Source organism: Microchirus variegatus (genome assembly GCF_963457635.1).
Source record: "Microchirus variegatus genome assembly, chromosome: 21".
Lineage (NCBI taxonomy): Eukaryota > Metazoa > Chordata > Actinopteri > Pleuronectiformes > Soleidae > Microchirus > Microchirus variegatus.
In genome coordinates this window covers 586037-606960 of record NC_139822.1, presented here as the reverse complement: position 1 = coordinate 606960, position 20924 = coordinate 586037, and the positions used below count along the sequence as shown (strand labels likewise).

Genomic DNA, 20924 nt, shown 5'->3' with positions numbered 1-20924 from the left:
GTTTGAAAGCTATAAAACAATTTAGGGAAATCTTTCTCGTCTTAGCTTGTCTTGTAATTTTGTCATCTCACCTTGATCCCAGCATCAAAGTACAGGTTCTGATTTTAGGATCTCCTGTGCAATAGCTGAAATACACGGTTTGTTATTGGATGCTGCAGGGAGCAACACGTGCAGAGCATAGACACCAAATATTATTTGACTTTATAGTGTCTGTGTGTATAATTTAATTCAATCTGTTCCATGTATGTTACCCCGTCTGTCACATTAGGCTTGTAATAACCACAGGTCTCTGTCTGCTGCAAGATACATTACTTGTTGATCCTTACTTCTGTATGTGTCATCAGGCAGCAGCCCATAGTTGCATCAAATTTAATCATAATACCCACACAAGGCGAACGTTCTTGTGCGCTGTTTTGGTAAAATGCTGCCCAGCTCCCAAATTAAAGGCTGTAATTGGAAAAAACGTACTGGTCCTGATGTGGTTAGTTTAGCTGCTGAGATGTAATCAGTTATATTATTGGGTCGTACTCATTCTACAGTGTTTTCGGTGATGGTACAAAGGCAAGACATGACAGAAGAAAATACTACTGACTGTGGTGTGCTAGTATCTTTCCCTGCACCAAAAGTAGTCACCGCTCAATTAAAAAGACATTTGTTTCTCACTTTAATAATCTCCTCCTCGACGTTCTACATCATGTATATGTTTGTTTAATTTTGTTTAATTTTTATTGACTTATTGGCCAGTAATTGACCTCTTACGCAGTGCAGTGTTGAACACACTACGGCCGTTAGTCAACAGTGTGCTTGTATTTAAGTAAGAACACTTACAGCTTGAACTGTTAAAGGCAGAGAAGAATCCAGTCTCATTTTACAGGTCAAAATTCAACAAATCATGTTTGTGCAGCACAACTGAATCGGGCACTAATGTAACCTGCTTTTCAGGTTATAATCAATAACTACAAACAGTTATGTTGTTGAGGTAACCCTCACTTACTGTGATTATCCTATTATTGTGAAAAATACAGCTTTGTTCAAACATTATAAATAAAATGTAGCTCATTCTCCCACAAACAAGCACATTTTGACAATTTGTTTCACTCAATTGCAACATACTATGAGATTATTAATGTTGAATGTCACATATACAATAACAATGCTCAAGCAATACCCATTTTCCTTGTCTTTACCAAGTGTGTTCCTACCAAGTTTATTTCATCTTTTTGACAGCCAGTTATTTCAAAAGGTGTTGCTTGTACCTTGTACTTCGTATTAAGTTGAAATGATAACTTAAAGAAATTGATAAATTGACCTCATCTGAGCTTTGTAAATTCAATACATGAAAAATACATTTTATAGAGATGAGACAAATCTCTTGCACAAACAAGACCTTAACCTCTTTATAGAAGCTCAGCCTCTTTCAATCAGCTTGACTTGTGGTTGTTGCACTTTATTGAGGGTGATATTTAAAGTCAACCCAGCCTGCACTGTGTTACATTTAAAAAAAATATCATCACTTGAAGTCCGAACGACAGCTCGATGATAAGTTAGGACTAATTTAGCCAGCATTTCTTACTAAAACTATCGTCATATCCCATTCTCAAAGATCTCTGATATCCAAGCTTGTCACCCAAACACTCGACCCCTTGTGCTTCCTATTTAAAACATAGACAACATTCCCTTTGTACACCCTCAGGCCTAAGGATTTCTGAAGCATCATTTACACGTTCACTTTTAATACACAGTTGAAGTTAAGTGGAGCAGGACAGAATGATTAATTTGCCTCAATATAAAGAAAACATGAAAACACATGGACGTGCAGTACACTTATGCCGTAAAGCTGAAGAATGTAAACTTCTACTACACAATGTGAATGTGGCTGTTCTTCTGTAAGAGATCCATTATGTGTGTACCCATTACTTACAGAGGCTTTTGTTTTCAGCTAAATCATTCTACATTGTAGTGCTGACATCTCAAGCATCTTAGCGTTCATCTCCTTACAGAATGATCAGTCGTCTTTTGTGCCTTCAATGCCAGACGACAGCGACGTTAGGTAATGATTCAAACAGGGCTTAAGTTACTACTTTTCTGATATACTTGTATACTTACAAAAACTTTTCCTCAAAACTATTGTCACTATGTTGCTACCATGACTTTATTTTTTGTTTTAATTCTGTTTTTGATCTGTTCCATGTTGTGCTAGCATGGAAGATAACACATGTAAATCACACATCCTAACATGTGATGTGGTCTTGTGACGCATGATAAATGAGTTAGAGGAAGTTAACCGTTTCCTGTTGATTTTGAGCCGTCATCCATTTTCTTTAACAGCAGCATTTTTATAAAATTTAAAGTGAACATGTTTTTAACTACCAACTGCTGTCACTCGACTGGAGCCATTTTCTGTGGCTCAGTAAAGTATGAGGGAGCAAAGTAATTGAATTTAGGTCATAATTAAAAAGGCAGGGAGCCATGTGATCTCTCCCCCTGTCCCTTTCATCTTTGTAATAGCGTTGCAGTTTGTCTGAGAAGCAAAGGTTTCATTGCTGCTTGAAATTAGTAATTTATGGAGGTCTCCCATGCTTTATGTGCCATGTAAGGTACAGCAGAAGCCTTACTAAATTGGATATGCAGTTTAATTTGACATTGACAAGAAGAAAACACAAATGAGTTGAGGATCAGTCACGAGAGAGTTGCTTGATTAATGACTATCATATCTTTCTGTTGGAGGTCAATTGATAGTTGTTTTTTAAGGCTGATGGAATCAAAAAAAAGTTTGAATCAGATCGCAGATTAATCAGCGAGTAGCCCCTGATCCCCCACTCCCTAAAGACAAGAATCTGAGAGGATCAGGACAACATTTAATAGATAAAAAATAATGCTTATTATCAATCCTATTTTTTCCATACTACTTCAATGATCTAATAACAACCTAATTATTACCAGAGGGTGGCACCAGGGACAAGCATTTGTTTTATGGGGTGCATGTGTTTTTGTAGAAGTGATGAAATTTACAAGGTTCTTCATCAGCAACAGTTTTTCAGTGTTTTTCAGGAGTGGACTGCCTGTGTGTTTGCTGAAATAATGACATTTATGAGGTTCATGTAGGTCTTATGTACTGGATCTGTCATGGATGCAACACCGTTTTGCTTCGTTTTGTTTCATGGAGACTTTATACAGCTTATATAAATATATAAATCTTCAGGAGTAAATCATGTACACTCACACACAAAGTGTCCCTTAAACTAATAATGTGTGTCTGGCTGCTACTAGCCAATAGCAACCATGGCTGTGGAGCAGTGATCTGCATCTCAACATGCAGGACAGAGGCAGCACAGCCATTGGTCTCTATTGGAACCAAGATTTGCTGATTTCGAGTAAAATGTCCTATAAAAGCCAATTCATCGACTAAATGATTTAATGGTCAGCATCTCCCTCTCTATTTGTCTATCCATCTATTTCTGTCCTTATAATCTGTCCTTGTAATATTTGATTTGATTAGGCTTGATTGGACTGTTAAGCACTTTGTATCATTTGTTCAGAGTGCTATATAAATCAACTTTATTATTATTGTCTGGCTGGCTTGCTCTCTGTCTATCTTTAACAGTGTTACTTTAGTTGTGTGAGGAAAGGGTAATCTTCATTTCTCTTTTATTTGTATACCACAACCCAAGTATTTTCCAAGTCAAAAGCACAGGGATATTTCAGTTAGCACAGTCCCAGGACACATTATCAAGGCCGGTGGTTTTCGTGCATTCAGGATAGGTAGCTATTAAAAACAGCATCAGCAGTTGAGGAAATTGTGGAATCAAACAAGCTGCTGGTTTCAAAAAGTGAAGTGCATCGTTGTTGTCACTTTTACTCCTGTGGTGAAACTTTTTATTCAAGTTAATGTCTTTGTGAACTACAGCCCAAATCTTTCATCATCATTTCAACATCCCCACCAGGTGTCAAACATTGTTTTGGTTTCTGTCAGTAGGAGACAGATAACAAATGTTTTTTAAAATAAAATAATTTGAGGCATCAGGGGCACCGTTTATCCCTTGACTAAAGTCCCAGGTGTTTAGCTATTGCATGATTCATGATTTAAATTTTTTAAAAACATTTTACCTTCACTACTGGAGTTTACTCTTTTGTGGTTGAGAGAATTCGCTGCTTTTAAGCCGAAGAAAACTTGTACATGTATTTATTTCCATTGCTTGGTGCTAGCACCGGGTTGCTTGCTGGTGTTTTACAGCAGTTGGCATCCACAATGATGCATCGCTGTGTTCATCTTGATTTAATCATCCATTACTTCTTCTCTATATTTCCTGTCCTTTAGATACGATGCAAGATATGTCCATATTATGTGACATAGAGAGTGGAGCTGCACCTACAAATCAATCTTAGCTGTCAATCATGACTTGTCCCCTGTTTTCATAGTCTCAAAAAGGAATTACCGGAGGACACTGCTGAGTCCGTTAGCAAATATTTCCCATTGAGTTGTGTGAGTAATTGATATATCCTAAAATTGTCAGCAAACCTCCACAGCGACTGTCCTATTGACCAAATATATTGACAGTGTACTGGGCCCACTTTAGAGACATCAGTTCACTGGCCTGAGTGCGTGCCTTTTGACAGCCAGTCACTCAGGCTTACCTGGTAATGGAGTAGTCAGTACTGGAGATCCTCAATGAGAGAAACTGAAACAACTTCAGAGGAGTCGAGGTTACCCCTCTTCTCAGATAACATAAGTGGTGTGACTGACTTGAGGCAACCACCATTCATTAAGTGAAGAAGAGGTGGGTTTATCTTGAATGATGAGTGACACTGCATCAACCCCTTTTTTTGTAGAAGAGAGCTTTGCTTTGTGACTTACAGTGGGTTTTTGAGAATAATGCTACTCCAAAAATCTTGAAGAACGGCATGCAAAATTTTCATGTTAACTAAAGAGGAACAACTTACTTCTTCTGAAAGGACACATGTAGCATAAGAAAAGAAGGTGGTATGTGCAATGTATGAGATACAGGGGAAATAGAGTCTAGGCCACAAAAAAAGACCATGTCCATGACTTTTGAGAATTCCACAGGGGCATGACACAAGAGGAACGTGTCAAGGCTCCTTAAGACTTTAAGAGTATGCATCAGGCTAAAGAGAGCTTTCCCAACAGGAACTATATCACTCAGGTTTTACAATAAAACAAAGGTTTGAAGACAGACCTCATCATGTTATCACTTTAGCCGCAGCCATGTGCAAAAGTACCATTCGATTTGATATATTAAAAACACTAAAGCTGCTGGTGCCCTGAGACCTTTGCACAGTGCTGTTTATCACCATATCCCCCATTGACACACAATTTATAGTCAGAACTTTGCCTCTTGTAATGTTAATGACCGACGACATCGTGCATTGTGTAATTAAGTCGATTGTAGCATGTCCCAGTATACAAGCACGAGTGGTGAATTGATTTATTGAATGAAGTGTGTCGACCTCTGCTACATTAGGGGTTGATACCCCCCTTTCTACTTAATTGCATTAATAGGCAGTTTCCAATTTAGCTTGCAGCTAGTTGTTAGCATGTCAAGTGCCATTCCAAGTCTTTCTTACCATCCACAAAAAAAAGTTTTTGTCTCTGTTGTTATCTTATTCTTGTATGAAACCCATGGCTTCTTCAGTTACTTCTATGTATAAGCCAGTGATGGGACTGCGGTGCATGGGCAGATCACCCAGCCAGCTTGAGTCCGACTCTGGTCTGACTGAAAATAAGTAAAAGTAGTGCCTCGGATCCCAGTTGGATGGGTTAGTCTGACATGTTACCATGTATTTTAGAAGTTCAGTTTTAATGGGACTAACAAAAAATGTGTTTTCTTTTTCGAATGTCATATAAACTGACTGTAGTGTGCTTATGCATTTATAGCTGCACCACACACATCAACACTTGTGCAGCCACCTGGCCAGTCAGAATAAATATAGTCAATGTGATAGAATGTGATGTTTGTTTATTGTATCAGTGTTACTGTCACACAAATTATTGGGTCTACATTAAAATGTTACTCTGGGTGTTGAAAGGCCTCTGTTTTATGAGGCTCTACTGTCATAAGGCAGGTGATCTTCTATGTTTCCTAAAATGTCACAATCTTTTGCTGTATCTATAATTGTAAGAATTGACAGACGATGTCAGAATGCAGATGGGTTGTAAACCTCTGCAAAACTGTACTCACAAAGCCATTTGATTTTAAATATGACATTTTGTTATCGTTCTCCACGTGGTTATAACCATTACATTTGTATGATTGCTGTCTTTTAAACTCTACCTATTCAAATTTGCTCTACTCAGAGAGTTTATTCATGTGAGTATGTTCAACAGAAGATGCCAAAGACCTTGTTTCATTACAGTGGTTCCAACAGTGAACAGAATTGATACGACGCTTACAAAGACATAGGCAAATTCTATTGGCAAAACCTATAACGCTGGTGAAGAAAGCTCATAAAATGGAAATGAGGATTTTATTGCCGACCTGTCATTCTATTGATGGATTGCCATCATTTACATTTACTACTAAGACATCTCGGCCATCTGTTTCCATCGGCATTGGCACTGTTCCTTATTAATTTCCCTTATACATTTTACCATAGCTTCCAATCAAAGTCCCCCTGGTAAGTCAATAATCCCTCTTCAGTTTGACCTCTATTATTTGATTGAAAGTTAGCATATCAATTTAATGACCTGTTGCAAAAGGGCACCGTGCAATACATTCTCAGTAATGAATAAAAAGAGTAAATGAATGGTGCAAATTACAAGAGTTAAATTATTTAAAGGTGTAGATGGATAGATCCATTCAATTAGAATTCTTCTCCCTGTACTGTGAAGGTCTTACTTCAATCAATACAATCAATATCAATACAACATTGAATCAGGTTAGATGTGCTGTGCAGTTTTGATGCTGAAGGCTTTTTGTGTAAATTACAAATATAAGAAAAATACATGTTGGCACATATTTGCTCCATTTAAACCAATATTTTGTAAATGTGACAGCGAGTGCAGAATTAAATCTGTGTGGATATGTCTTTGTACATCAGCTTTAGCACATGTGAAGAATGTCACAATACTTCCACGTGTGTGTGTTTGTCAATACGACAAAGACCTGCAAGGTTGATTTGTAGTAAATGCTCACAGGTTACATCAGCACTGTCATCTTAATGTCACATGACTTGGTCAGCTCACACAGATTCACAGTTCAGTGCAAAGTCAAACAGACCCAGCATTCAAAGCGAAGGTGGTTGAGTGTGAGAAAGCCTCTAATAAAGGCCATTCCTGCAAAAGACCAAATTAAAATGATAAAACACAACATTGGGTAATAAAATGGAACGACATAAATCCCCACAAGGGGTCCCACAAGGAGTCTCCTCAGGTGTCGCCTCTTCTCTTATGGCGATTTTCCACTACACAGTTCCAGCACAACTCAGCTCAGCACAGCTTGTTTTGTTTACCTGGTAGTTTTTTAGTACCGGCTCTGGTGAGGTTCCAAGCGATCTGTGTCTATACTACTGTCGGCACTGGAAGAGTCAGGAATCAAACCAAACAATGCTGAACTGTAGATCAGTTAAAAAGACTTAAAAATCCTGAAGATCATTTTATTTGTATATTAAAAGCTATATTTAAAACTGAAATTGATGTAAATGTAATCACAATTTACAATTGACAATTCTAACTGTTATTTTATTTCATATTTTAATTAAAAATAAATGCCACTATAAGTTATCCCCGAATAAATTTATGCTGTAGTCTGCAGCAGAGGTAAATGAAGGACCTGGTGACTCTTTGAGGACAAATATTTTACAAGTGAGAGAATGTATGCCCACTTTGGACTTATAACCATGTTAAATAAGAATTCAAATGGAAAAAAAAAATCCACAGAGCCACTGGAGACACGTTTAAGAGCTGCAGGTTTCTGACCCCTGGGATAGAGAGACACTGAACAAATAGGAGTAGATCAAACTGAGGCTCTGCTTCACATTAAAATATGACTAATATTACCTATAAAATGCAGAGAATATGAAAATAAATCCATGTGTAGTGTGCTAAATAAAGGGTACTGGTCACACTATGAACCCGGAGCAGCAGCAGCAGTAATGCATTTTTTTTGTCTTAAGTCCATTCCCCCACTATAGTTCCAGTTTTACCATCTATTCCCACTTGTATATGTAGTTTCAGTGTGTAGGTTTAGCAATTAAATATGAATGCAGGGTAGTGATTTTCAAATTAATAAATATTTAGAAGATCAAATGTGAACCAGTGTGATAAAAAAATAAACATGTCTATTAGAATCAAAGTATTGTCAAATGTGTTCAGTTGACTAGAGGTGCAAAACCAAACCGTAAACCGCAATATACATTAAATGTGTGTATTTATTCTCTATAAATAGATTATGCATGGATTGAATTGTGTGCGCAACTGTGTATATACATTACTTATTTTTTTGTTCATGAAATCAGCACTAGCTGTCCAATTAACTGTCATGCAATGTTAGCTGAGATGGAAATGAAACCGAAGCCAAATAATACAGCGTTGGTGTCAGCGGAGAACAGTGAGTTCTATTTACTTTGATTAATTAGTGACGCTACACTTGAGGTGTTCTCAATAAAGTGGTGGAAAATGGCTTGTCTTCCTCGTTGTTTACTGTTGAACAAAGGTAGAAAGACAAAAAAGCATGCAAGCAATAAAATAAGAGATCGAACACATGTAACACAGCGTTTATCCACTTGAAATGACTGTTACCATGAGGAGAACAGCGAGTAGCGGAGAAAACAAATGTTCGAGGCTGCACCTATTTAATCCACTGTGTGGCTCCATTAGCGTCAACTGTGGCAGCGATGGAGCGAAGCTCGTCAAGACAGACCGTCTGTAAACATTGTTTAACGCGAGTCAACGTCTGCTCACAGTGACACATTTCACGTGAATGCCCATTTACACCGGCGTCATCCAGGCATTTCCGTGGCAGGAACGAGGAAGGAGTTGCACTCCAAGAACACAAACACAAAGAAATAACAAAAGCTGGTGGACTTTGTAGTGAGATTTATAGGAGATTAACAGAGATCATTAATCATCATTTCATAAATGAAAGCCACTAAAGACAGAACGTACAGTGCATTGTGGAAATCAAAATGTATCCATTCTGGGCGTATTTTGTTTGAACAAACAGACGCACAATATTGCTCCCAACAGATATGATTCAGAAGTCCTGCTTAGTTTGGAGAATTGGCATTAATTTATCTGGGCCATGTTAGGCCATTCAATCTTATCTGCACTTCTCTCGACATAATCCACTACACCATTTTTGTCAGGAATCAGTGGGGCCTCATCCTGATCTCGCACCAATCACAGCAGCACCCCACCCACCTCCTATCTGTCCTAACCCCTGCCACATCTATACATATCTAGTCATACACAGCATCGTTTTCAATCAATTTCATCTTAGCTCTACAGTTTAAAATAGCCAACATGATTGTAACCTATGGCAGTGTCTCTTAGGGGGAGAAAATTCCATTACTATGTAAAACGGTTTCCATTTCTGTCCTTCCCTTGCTTTAGTTTTACTGCAAATGTAAGATGCATTCAAGAGTACTTGGACCTTTTCCATTTCATGCACCTAGATTTTAGGGTGTTAGTTAAATGACTTCTGTCAAGACTGTGTACGCTGTTTTGTTGATATCCAAATTATAAGTTAACTGTTTTGTCATAGACTTACCAGGCTGTGTTCTACACAATGTTGTTTGGATGAGACAAAGAGATATTCTCACAGATTTGTTTTGAAAGATTTTCATTTTGGGAGATGAAATTGCTGCAACAAAGACAGAAGTTCTGCAGCCAGAATCAGACCTTAGAAGTTGTTATGCGGTATGTCTGTGTTTGTGCGCTGCTGCTAGACACAGCATAATGATGTTCCACCACTTTTTTCTTCAAATCAGAAACTCGTTTATACACTTGTTGCATTTTCCAGTTCAAGCTCTGTTTGCTTTGATTAATTAGTGAAGCTACACTTGAGATGTTCTCTATAAAGTGGTGGAAAATGGCTTTTCTTCCCCGTCGTTTATTGTTGAACTAAGGTAGAAAGACAAAAAAAAAAGCATGCAGCCAATAAAATATGAGCTAGTGCTTGGCATCATGCCCATAATAAAGGATTTTTTTTAATGATGTGTAATCTAATCAATTTACAATATAAATATAGGAGATATGACGTTGGCATCATTAACACAGTAAAATGACAAGCAGCATAACACGGCGAAAATATCTGTTACCACTGTCAAACAGTTTCCCATTGTGCTTGAGTGTAGGACTGTCTTCATTCCTCAATGGGCTTTCTGTCCTGCAACCGCCTCCAGCTGAATCCATCTTATATCTTCTCCTTCCCTTTCATTTTCTCCATATTAGTTCTCTAATTAGTTTTCTGATTCAATTTGCATTCAGCAAATTGAATCAGGATAGTGACGAAAAACTATCCAATCCAAACAACATGTGATGAAAATCACTGAGGCAGTGAAGCAATGAACACACAAGGAAGACACTTATATGATGCCCTCAGTATCCTCTTTTAGTTTTGTGTCAACTGCTCACATAATTCAATTTGGTGGAGAATGGAGGGATCTCTCTGATAAGTCAAACATTTACTCCATACCCTACAATGCATAGTCAACTATACCATTAAGTCAAAGAGATTTTAGCATTTTAGGTACTGTTGAACAGGGCACAACTAGCATTGTTTTACAGACCCAGTGTGTAATAAATAGTCATATGATGAGACTGAAAACTGGAACATTTGTCTCTCATGTGTTGGGCATCAATGTTGGCCTTCACATACCAAAAAGGATGCAAACACTTGTTCAGAACTCTCCCAATCTGTCATGTTTTGCCATTTCCTTGCTTCTTTTTTTGTTGGTTTAAACATTGGATTTATGTGGGCGGAGCTTTTCCTCCTCATTTGCATCGTACACTTTTGGTGTTTAAATTAAGTCTGCTGTAGAAATGCTGGCTTAACTTGGTGACCTCAGTAAAGCATGGCCTTTGCCTAAAATACCCATAAAATAGTGTTGTGTCATTCGCAAAAGAACTGAATCACTTACTGAAATTATTTGTTTATCTCACAGTTCAACTGATCTGGGCTCTGTTGTGACTCGAGTGAGACAGCAGCCAGCAGGCGGGACAAAAGTAATCTTGTTCACTGTGCAAAGGAGTCAGTTAGTCATAGGGGTGGGGAAAAAAACATTGATTCTTAGATTAGTCTCAATTCAGACATGGACAATTCTGAATCGATGTCCAAATTCAGATCTTTTAAAGTTAAATAACGTTAAACAGACGGTGCGAAAAGGCAGAACTCGCAGCGCGCCGTTATCCGGACACTTTGTGGGGAGCAGATAACAAAGAAGCATGCCGATCCTGACACACACAACAAAACCAATACAGAAGTCACAGCCTCACTTGTGAAAGCGGGTAAGATAGAAATTACATGTGATGCTTGGACATCTTTTGCCACCGAATCGTACGTCAATATAACTGCACACTTTATCACCAATAAGTGGAGGCTAATGTCACATGTGCTCCAGACAAGAGCAATGAATGAGAGCCACACGGGTGCTAATGATGATGAGCTGATAAACACACGCACATAAAAGCACAATTAATTTCACATTGTGTCTTCAATGTGTGAATTGCAATTCAAGATGCTACTTCTTTACAATCCAGTTTACAATTAATTTAGTTTAATAGATGATAATGGAAATGAATAAAACTCTTGTTTCTCATTACAAATGCACTGTTGTTATAGCAGTGTGTACAGCAAGTGGTGAGTGATCACACAGTGAGACAAAGACTTTCAAAAGACTAATTGAAAGTGAATCAAGCTAATCGATAATAATTTTTATCATCATATCGTGGCCCCTGAACTGTAATTGAATGGTCAGGCACCTAAAGATTCCCACCCCTAGTCAGTCACTCAGTAGGGGAATCCCCATGTGTCCAGCTAATGTAGTCAGACATTAGTACAAGATGTTTACACAACATCATAAAAACATAAAAGCACACAGTCAAGTTTCCCGTTGTTTTAACAGACTTTCCCAGTAATAACAAACTTCAAATGTTGGCCCGTAATGACCCCACCTTTCACCCTATGTCAGCTGACATTGGCACATTATGTGTACTGGTACCTTATACAATTTGTTCATTGAATGTGCCTCATAATAAACTTAATGTTTTCCCTAAACTGTCAGAATCAGCCACAACAAATGCATGGTTATTATTTTGTATCTTTTCTTGAGGACTTTCTTTTAATCAATCGTTGATTGATGAAATTGTGTTGAAATAAATTGCGTTGAACACTGTCCCAAGATTTAAAAAGCAAGAATCGCAAAAAAACTTTATTGCTAACAGCAGTGCTAGCAACTGGAAGATGAATGCAGGCCTTAGCGTTGCAATCTCTAAGAAAATGGAGCAGATGAAGAAGAAATGATCATGTTCACTTTGGTCTTAAATTCCCACTGATGCTGATCGGAGCCAAAGCCAAAACCTGTGGGCATTACAGTCATGTCACCCGGGAATGAATGCACATTCCCACTGGTGAAGAACCAGAACCTGGCATGAACCAGTGGGAATGAGGTGTTATATAAATATTCTTCTCTGGAGAAACTAAATGTTAAACAGTAGACCTTTAGATTTTTTTTTCTTTCCCCAATAGGAAAAGATGACCGTTTTCCTCAAAACATCGCCTAATCACTAGAAAAAACAACTCACATTTTGAAGCCTCCAGAATTGCGATTTGGCCTGTGCCTTGTTGACATTTTGCGTATGTAATTTCAGAGCTGCCACCTGCAACCAGGCTCCTTTTGAATGATACCAGCTGTCAATCACGCACATGCCCACTCATACAGTATGTGTTGTGCATCATGTGCCAATGAAGAGGACCTGAAACTAGTGACCGAGACATCAACATCAAGAGAGTTTACTAACAGACTCCTGATGGCTATTCAGTTTATTCTTACATCCAGATTGTTGTCCTTGGGAAAACCGTAAGACTCATCTGTGCTAGCCTTATGTGTCTATGTGTCCAGCCAAGTCTCACAGCTTTTGGAAAAACAGTGCCACTGTGTAACACGATACTTAATGTGTTGTTTGTCCATGGTGTTGTGTTTGTATTGGTTGATGTATGTGATTTACTGTTAATGCAAACCAGAAGCCACAAGAAAAACAAAACTTAATGTGGTTATCCAGCATCCTCCCCAACGCACGCGCTCACCAAATGAAAATTAAAAGAGTTACATTAGCCAGAGCAGAGCACTAAGGGAGCACAAATGAATAGCATTATGAAATGAGAATTGTCAATTGAATTCAGTGATTTATTGGCATGAGCTGTTTTGTTCTTGTGTGGAGCAGAAAAACATTCTCATCATTGTGGGGGGAGGGCTTTCACCAAACAGGAGTCAGAACAAAGGTCAGGTGACTTTTGTTAAATAACCAACTATCCATTAAAACACAAAGGACTATAATGAGACTTATCAGCATCTGTATTCACATTAGTCATGTATATCTAATTCCTGCATGGAGACTTGATCATTCATTTTCATTTTATGTATTCGTACTTAGGACTGTGCCTTGCATTGTATGCTACTAATTAGGCTTAAACGTTTGAGTGATGTGCTCTGGCAGCTCCGCTCTGATCCACTGCTCAGTTAATCAGAACTGTGAGCTCCAGCCCCAGAAGCAGCGTGATAAGACATCAAAAATAATTCAGTAGTTCTGGAGACCTGTGCATGTTTGCACTGTGAGAGAAAAGGTCAGGTTTACATTTATCACTTTAGATTGGATGCAGTAAAACTTGGTCCATGTATTATTATATTTACACCAACTTTAGATTTTTTTTTTTTTAATGCATTTCTTAATCTTCATCTTGCGCACAAAAAGAGTGAAACATGAAATGATGTCATTGTCATGCTGCATGTTAAGCAGAGAGGTCATTTCTAAATGTGGCTATTAGCTGAGCTGGTGGCTCGTCAGACACTTCATATGTATATTGCTCAGCTGTCAGTTTTTTTTTCAAGGTTATCAAAGCTACAATGGCAGCCCTTATCTAAGCCTTCATTTTCTTTCTATTATGGGATATGGCAGGGAGCAGGTCCCACGCTGCAAAGCTGTAATCTAACGATGTACTGTGCTGCTATAACATTACTTCCCTTCTGGTCAGGACCTTTGCTCCACTCTGAGCTAAATCTGATTGAAGGGACAGAGAAAGATGGAAGGAGGAGGAGTGTTTGGTGAAAAGGGACTAGAAAGCGGTGACGGCACTGATAGAGGGAATATGATAGAAGGAATTGCAACACAACATAAAAAAAAACCACATGATTAGAGGGGAAGCCAGCAAAGTAATGCAAAGCCTTGTGAGTCAGAGCACAGACATTGGGGAAATCAGAAAAGCACAGAGCCTGTTTGTGTAGTGGGGTTTGCTTGTGTGCATGTGTGCATTTATATTTGCTGTACTCTCTTACAATTCCCTCCAAATAGTGCACAAGATAAACCCCCCAAAAAATTCTAGCTTTTTTACTGCTTTCTATTACATTTGACTTAGTCAAAAAAAGAAGACCAGATGAAATAACACAACATAAAAATATTATATAATTATTATGCAACATCTGAGGAAAAATTATACATTACTTAGGGGGAGCGGGGCGGGACTCATCTAGTTTAGGAATCTGGAAAAGATTGCAATAGCAGACGACACTGCAACCGACACATCCCACCATCTGAGATCTGTACCCCTGTCAAAGCTTGACCCTCAAAACACACAGAGCAGGTAACTGCTTAAAGCAGAGGTGAGGAGAGAGTGATGTGAGGACGATGTTTTTGTTCATAGCAACTACATCATGTCTGAATGACTTTTAAAACGGCACTAAACAACCATGAATCACACAGGTTGGCAGGTTGGTTAGCAACAGCAAATTCAGTCCAAACAAAATGTTGTTTTTTACAGACACTAGACACAGAGATAACATTATTTACTGATGGCTATCAGGTTGTGAAGAGGGAGGAGAGAACTATTATTTCACAGTAAATTGTGTATAGTATTATATAGTAAAAAAATATATTTTTTATCATTAAATTTATGGATTATGAACTTGTGTAAAATCTACTCTCAAAGGCCAAAACATAGTTACAGCAATGGTTACAGTCAACGGTGGATATTTGGTTGACAAAGCCCGATGAGTACTGGTAGTAAATTCTTTGGTTGGATGTAACCAAAATAAATTGTCCTGGATCAGATAGGGCCCAGAATTTATACACAAATACTTAATGAATACATGGCTTTCAGCCGCAAGAAGCTTGGAAATCCGAAAAAATTGTCTTCCCACACACTCTGCTGTAGAGGAAAATACTGATAACTGTGATGCATCTCTGGAGTATTTAATGTGGAAATTAAAGCAACACAATCCATTCAACAAAGATCAGCTGTAAAGAATAATCTGTGAAAACATGCCAGAACATCTCTCCACAGATTCGTTTTTACACTTGTATTATCCAAGTCCATGAAAAAGTAAAATCAGACCCTATTTAAAAATCAAAGACTGGCTCTTACCTAATAATGAGTGCAATTACTTTTGTTGCAGTTGGCTTTTTATTTGCACCTTTCATTATAACTTAGGGGATCACACCATTTAATTTATAATATTAGTTAGTCACTTTCAAGGGCTCTGGTTAAAACTAAACAGCATTAAATGGACAGGATTTATGATAAATACTCACCAAGGCTGCACATACATAGTCGCTCATGCCTGTGCTCTCAATAACTTACTTACATACATTTAATTAGTGTTTAGTTAATTTTGGTCTTTTTTATACCAGGGATGGTTGTTGGTCTTTAAAGCTGGGGAAGCTAATTTTAGGCCCAGTTATTAATGCATAAATAACAACGACTGCACTGACATTGATAAAGGTTAATAGATAAACAAACAACTCAGCCAAAGAAATGCTATAATAGTGTTTTTCTTTACAGTGTATACTATGTACTAACAAAAATTGGCTATCACAGAGCAAATGACACAACCGGCTGCAGTTTGCTCCTGGACTTCACTCGCAAACTCCACATGTGATTGAGATAGAAAAGGCACTAGTTTCTACAAAAGCTGTCAATCAAAAGTGGTTCCGCCTTTCAGACAGTTCCTCCAATCATCATGCATCACCTCAGTGTCTGTGCCCCCACCCGCTGTTTCATTGACTCCCAGCTTCCCTGGAAGTGACGATTTTGCCGCATGTATCCAATCATTGTCTCACTCAGTAAAAAAAAACAATATTCTGTGTTGTCTCAAAGAGATAAAATTAACCTGAGCTTCTAATGTGCTGTGTTGCTATGGGAATGTTTTGAGAAGAAAATTGCATCGGACGATCTGTGATAAGCACCTGATTCTGAACTCATATACTTGATCGCGTTCGAGCACACTTTTAATCCATCTTCTACCGCTTTATCCTTCACATGCAGCGGACGCTGCTGCCAATCCCAACTAACATAGGGCAAAAGAAAAAGCTGTGCTTTTAGAACCAAAGTTGGAGTTTTGCCATGAAGGGATATGTGTGAGTAACTCAATATTGGCATCTGATACAGGACAAAATCACAAGATCCGACATTAGAAAAAGAAAACCTTGGGAACTGAGCCAATCCAAAAAACCCAAAATGTCACATAAAAATTCACCAGGCACAGAGTCTACAAAAGTAAATAAAAAGCAGCAACTGCATTTTAACTGAGTCATGCTGCGGTCTGTTTATGGCTATAGTACATCAGCACAAAAAATATATCACTGACAGCATAGTCGAGACATGTAAAAGGACTGCATCAGAGTGATATTAGTATTGGCCCATACCCAGGGTTGTGACAACACTATTATGTTGGACACAAAAGGTGTTATTGAGCCATCCTTATTTTCATGTGACATATGAACTTACTATCAAATATATTCTCTTCCTATCTGAGCTGTTGCTGTGAAGTGTCAAGTGTTGCTTATGGGTGGGTTCTGTAACATTTCTCAAAATCAATGACCGAAAAAAGAAATAGGCTGAAGCTCGAGCCTCGTGGCCATGTATTGTAGCATATGTAGGTAAACAAATGATGTATTATTATGTATGCAAAAGTGAAGGGGTAGACAAGCGACAGGGGAGGGTAGAGAGAGGGAGGGGGAGAGAGGGAGAGACGGAGAGAGAGAGAGAGAGAGATGTTGATGAGCTCAGAGCCAAAGAGAAATCCGTGTAATTTGCTTAATAAAATTAGGGACAGTTGAACTACACAAAGCCAGTCGCTGGGTGAGGGAGGACAGCATTCACCGCAGGACTGCAGCTTAACTCAGCACAAGGACTTGACCTGAGTGTGTTGTTGGTGTGTGTCTCTGAACCTCACACCTGGATCAGTGTGCTGTAAAGCCTGGGTATTGAGCCATCTCCACACTCCCCCTTTGCACCTTGGTCACTTCTAAACCTGCACAAAAGTCTGGGCTGGACTCTTAGGGTGGGTCATGCACCACCAGACTAAGGAAGAGAGCATCTCTCCAAAACTGGAGGAGAATGAGGACGTCCCCATGACTGCTTCCACTGAAGCCCTGGACAGTCCCTCTGCTGAGACTTTAGGAGCTCAGACATTGCAGGCCTGTGCTACTCTAACCCCCGTCCCCAGCAGCAGATGTGGGTTTTTCTGTCAGTCATGGTGTCTGCTCATCGCACTGACCCTGCTCCTGCTTTCTCTCCTTGGCAGCTGGGCAGTGGTCCACCTCACCTTGGGCACCCACGGATCGCCTTTTCGGGTCTCTGCCAGTTATGATCAGCGGATCCCACAGGATGACATGGCCACTATCGAGCCCCACTTCACCACCAACTGCACCATGGGTAAGTTGTTAATATCCATGTATTTTCCTCCGCCAATGGAGTTATGTTTCCACTATGTTTGTCTGTTTGTTTGTAAGCAGCACAAAATTATTCTCATCTCAGAGGAAAATAATGCACATAATTTTTTATATATACATGTATATTTACAAATACTAGTTGAATATTGCCTTTTTTTGTTGTTTTTTTGGTCAAAATGTATATACACAAATACTTGGAAACCCTGCTCAATTGTTCAGATTGTCTTGGAGTGCAAGTGTCTGAATAGTGAAATGTTTGCACACTAAATGTGTCTCACATGTCTTCAACGTGGCCAACTTCTCACAGCAGTTACAACATGTCAAAAAAAAAATTGCACAGCTCCATTCTGTGTTTTTAAATTCATTGCACCATGTTGTGCAATGAATGGATGAAATAATGAATGCACACTCTGCTTGAGACCGAAATAATGCGCCTCTCTGTCAACCTTGGAAACTACTGAAATTGGATTAATGTAACTGATTCAATTTCCTCTGTGCTAGATGCAGAAGCACAACAACACGTGTTCAAACATTTTGTGTTTGCAGTACTGAGGAAATGAGGACAAAATCCCCTTTTTTTAGCTGACATGTCTGGTGGGCAGGATGGTGCAAAAATGTCATGTCAAGCAGATGATGTTTTAATGGGACACATTGTTGCACCATACACATTCTAACATCATCCTAATCTATTTTAATATACTATGTCTTCATATTTTCAAAAGTGCATGATGAGTGAGTGACTTGGTGAATTTCAAGTTTTTAGAAGATAAGTTATCCACCTTGTTTACCAGACTGTGCTAGAGACTGCTTAACATAAAAAGGAATAATCAAGTGAAGGATGATACTCCTCCAGTAGCTGCTTATTATGGACTAAATTAAATCTGAAAACTGGCAGCAGGACTCAAAAAAGAGAGTTCTACATTGATATAAATGTTGCTTACTAACATACCTACTTTATTTTTTGTTTTTTATTGCATTAGCATTATGCTTGCACTCCAGCTCAGCACTCTTCGAATCCTTAGAAAATATGTTGAGTACACAGTGTGGAATGTTTAAAGAATTCTCTTTGAGACACTGAGCTGTTTTTTTTATTTTTTTTTTTTTTTAAGCAACTTCAGTTCAGAGAAAATTAAAAACCACTCCTCTTGAAAAAACAACCTTCGCACCAACTCGAGCTGCTAGCATTTACCCCAAAACATGGCTGTCACAGTTGTAGACTTTTGTAAGCTTGTTATTATTCATTTATTAGTTGTGGTTTCAGGATACACACAGGACATAGAACATTCAGAAATGTTTTCTTTTCGAAGATTCATTGGACATCTGGGAATATTGCCTTGTGTGAACAATTTTTCCCCCTCCTGTCAAGAATTATCATCTTCTGTTTCCCTGGTTTTCTGGACAGAGAGTTTAGGTGGACAGATGACATGAGAAAGATGGCCCAGTACTGTACGAAGCTTCTTCAAAGCCCATTTGACTTCGTTGCTTGTTTTGCTACGTGCTGAAAAGTATTCCAGCAGAGTTTAGATTATATATTTTCCTATAATACCATATATGACATCTTAAAAGGAATCGTTCCCAAGGGCCTCTTTCAATTCAGAGACATACACACAGTTCGGCAAACTTAATCTTGGGTGAGTCTCTTCAAGCTCTGCAACAATGAAATAGCTTTTATGCTTGGTCAATGTTGACTGAAGAAGGAAAATTGGTTAACATCTTTCAAAAAAGATCTGGTTCTTCAAATTTGCTGTTTAAATTAGCTTTTGATGTTTAGACCTGAGGTCAGGGAACAATGCACAGTACATAATAATGAGTCTCTCACAGCTGTAATGTAAATCCATACATGCCTGCAAAACAAGTAAAGGAAACTAAACTGCCTGTACATTTCATATCTCTTCCCTGAACCTTCAACACAGCATAAGACGGAGGGAGTCACTTCCCCAAACTGTCTGATAAGCCTGCAAAACAAGAGAAGAGCATAAAAGCAGCTCACGCACAAACAAATCAGTATCAGTTCCAATACAGGGTTAATTATTCTCCAGTGTCTATTCTGTTAGGACGGAGCACACGGAGCTGTTGCTCATGCAAATTCAGACACAGTTGAACAGTGTTTAATTGTTCTCTTGGTTCACTGTGTTCCTCTTGCCAGGCAGCACATAAGCTGTGGCTTGTAGAGAGAAAATGTAGACGTACTGTACTTTCCTCAGGCACCACCTGGGTTCGCAGCACAACACCTACTACTCACATCCCACACCCAAACTAAGCCTTAATCCGTCTCGGCACGCTCATCGTGCAGCCTCACCACATTTCACAGTGTTCTAAACCTCCCCCACTCTCCCCTCCAGCACCTGTCACAAGCCTGGGCTCAAATTACCTCCCTTCCTACCCAGCACAGAACATGAAGACAGGTTGTTCGATTAAGACTCTTAAACTGATTCCCTGGCAAAGATAGTTGTTTGCTTTATTTGTTCCAGTCCCCTGTGCTCAAAATGATCTAATTACAACTATTAGTCACCAGCCTTTTGAAATGGATGGTTGAAAATTTGATTCACATTTAATCAAACAGATTTATTGGTGACAAATGTTGTAATTTCAGTATTTTCAGATTGAAATTATGTGAACATGTAATGTTCTGTTTTTCTGATTGGGGCAACAGCATAATGATTTCCTGCAGGCCGAGAGGAATCTTTTAGGAAAAGCATAATTCAAAAATCAGCTAGTATTATGATTTCCAACTGAATGTGTTGCTTGTTAACTGTTATTTGAGTTTGTCAATAGTTAGAGTCAGGTTTTCCTTGCTTACTTCTACGATTACTTAAGGTTTGTGTAATCTCATTGATTAATTCAGCTTTTATCATATTTGACAATACAATGGCCATTTCCTGTCTCTTTGTTGTTTTCCTGTGCAGAAAGGCAGCGATTACTCAACCCAGTGAAGTGCTCAGAGATATCGTCAATACAGGATAAATAAATGGAGGAGTGTGTGACTTCTTTCTCTATACTCCTCCACTTTAATTAACTCATC

General features: G+C 38.7%; 1 protein-coding gene across 1 annotated transcript in view; it reads left to right on the top strand.

Annotated features, from left to right (window-relative positions):
• Positions 1-20924, top strand: part of alk (ALK receptor tyrosine kinase) — a gene marked incomplete at both ends in the record, with an annotated part of 379437 nt that overhangs the window by 272399 nt on the left and 86114 nt on the right. The window contains one exon of the mRNA XM_083907769.1: positions 17755-17885. Coding sequence (XP_083763895.1) covers positions 17755-17885 — 131 coding nt within the window. The remainder of the gene's footprint in view (positions 1-17754; positions 17886-20924) is intronic.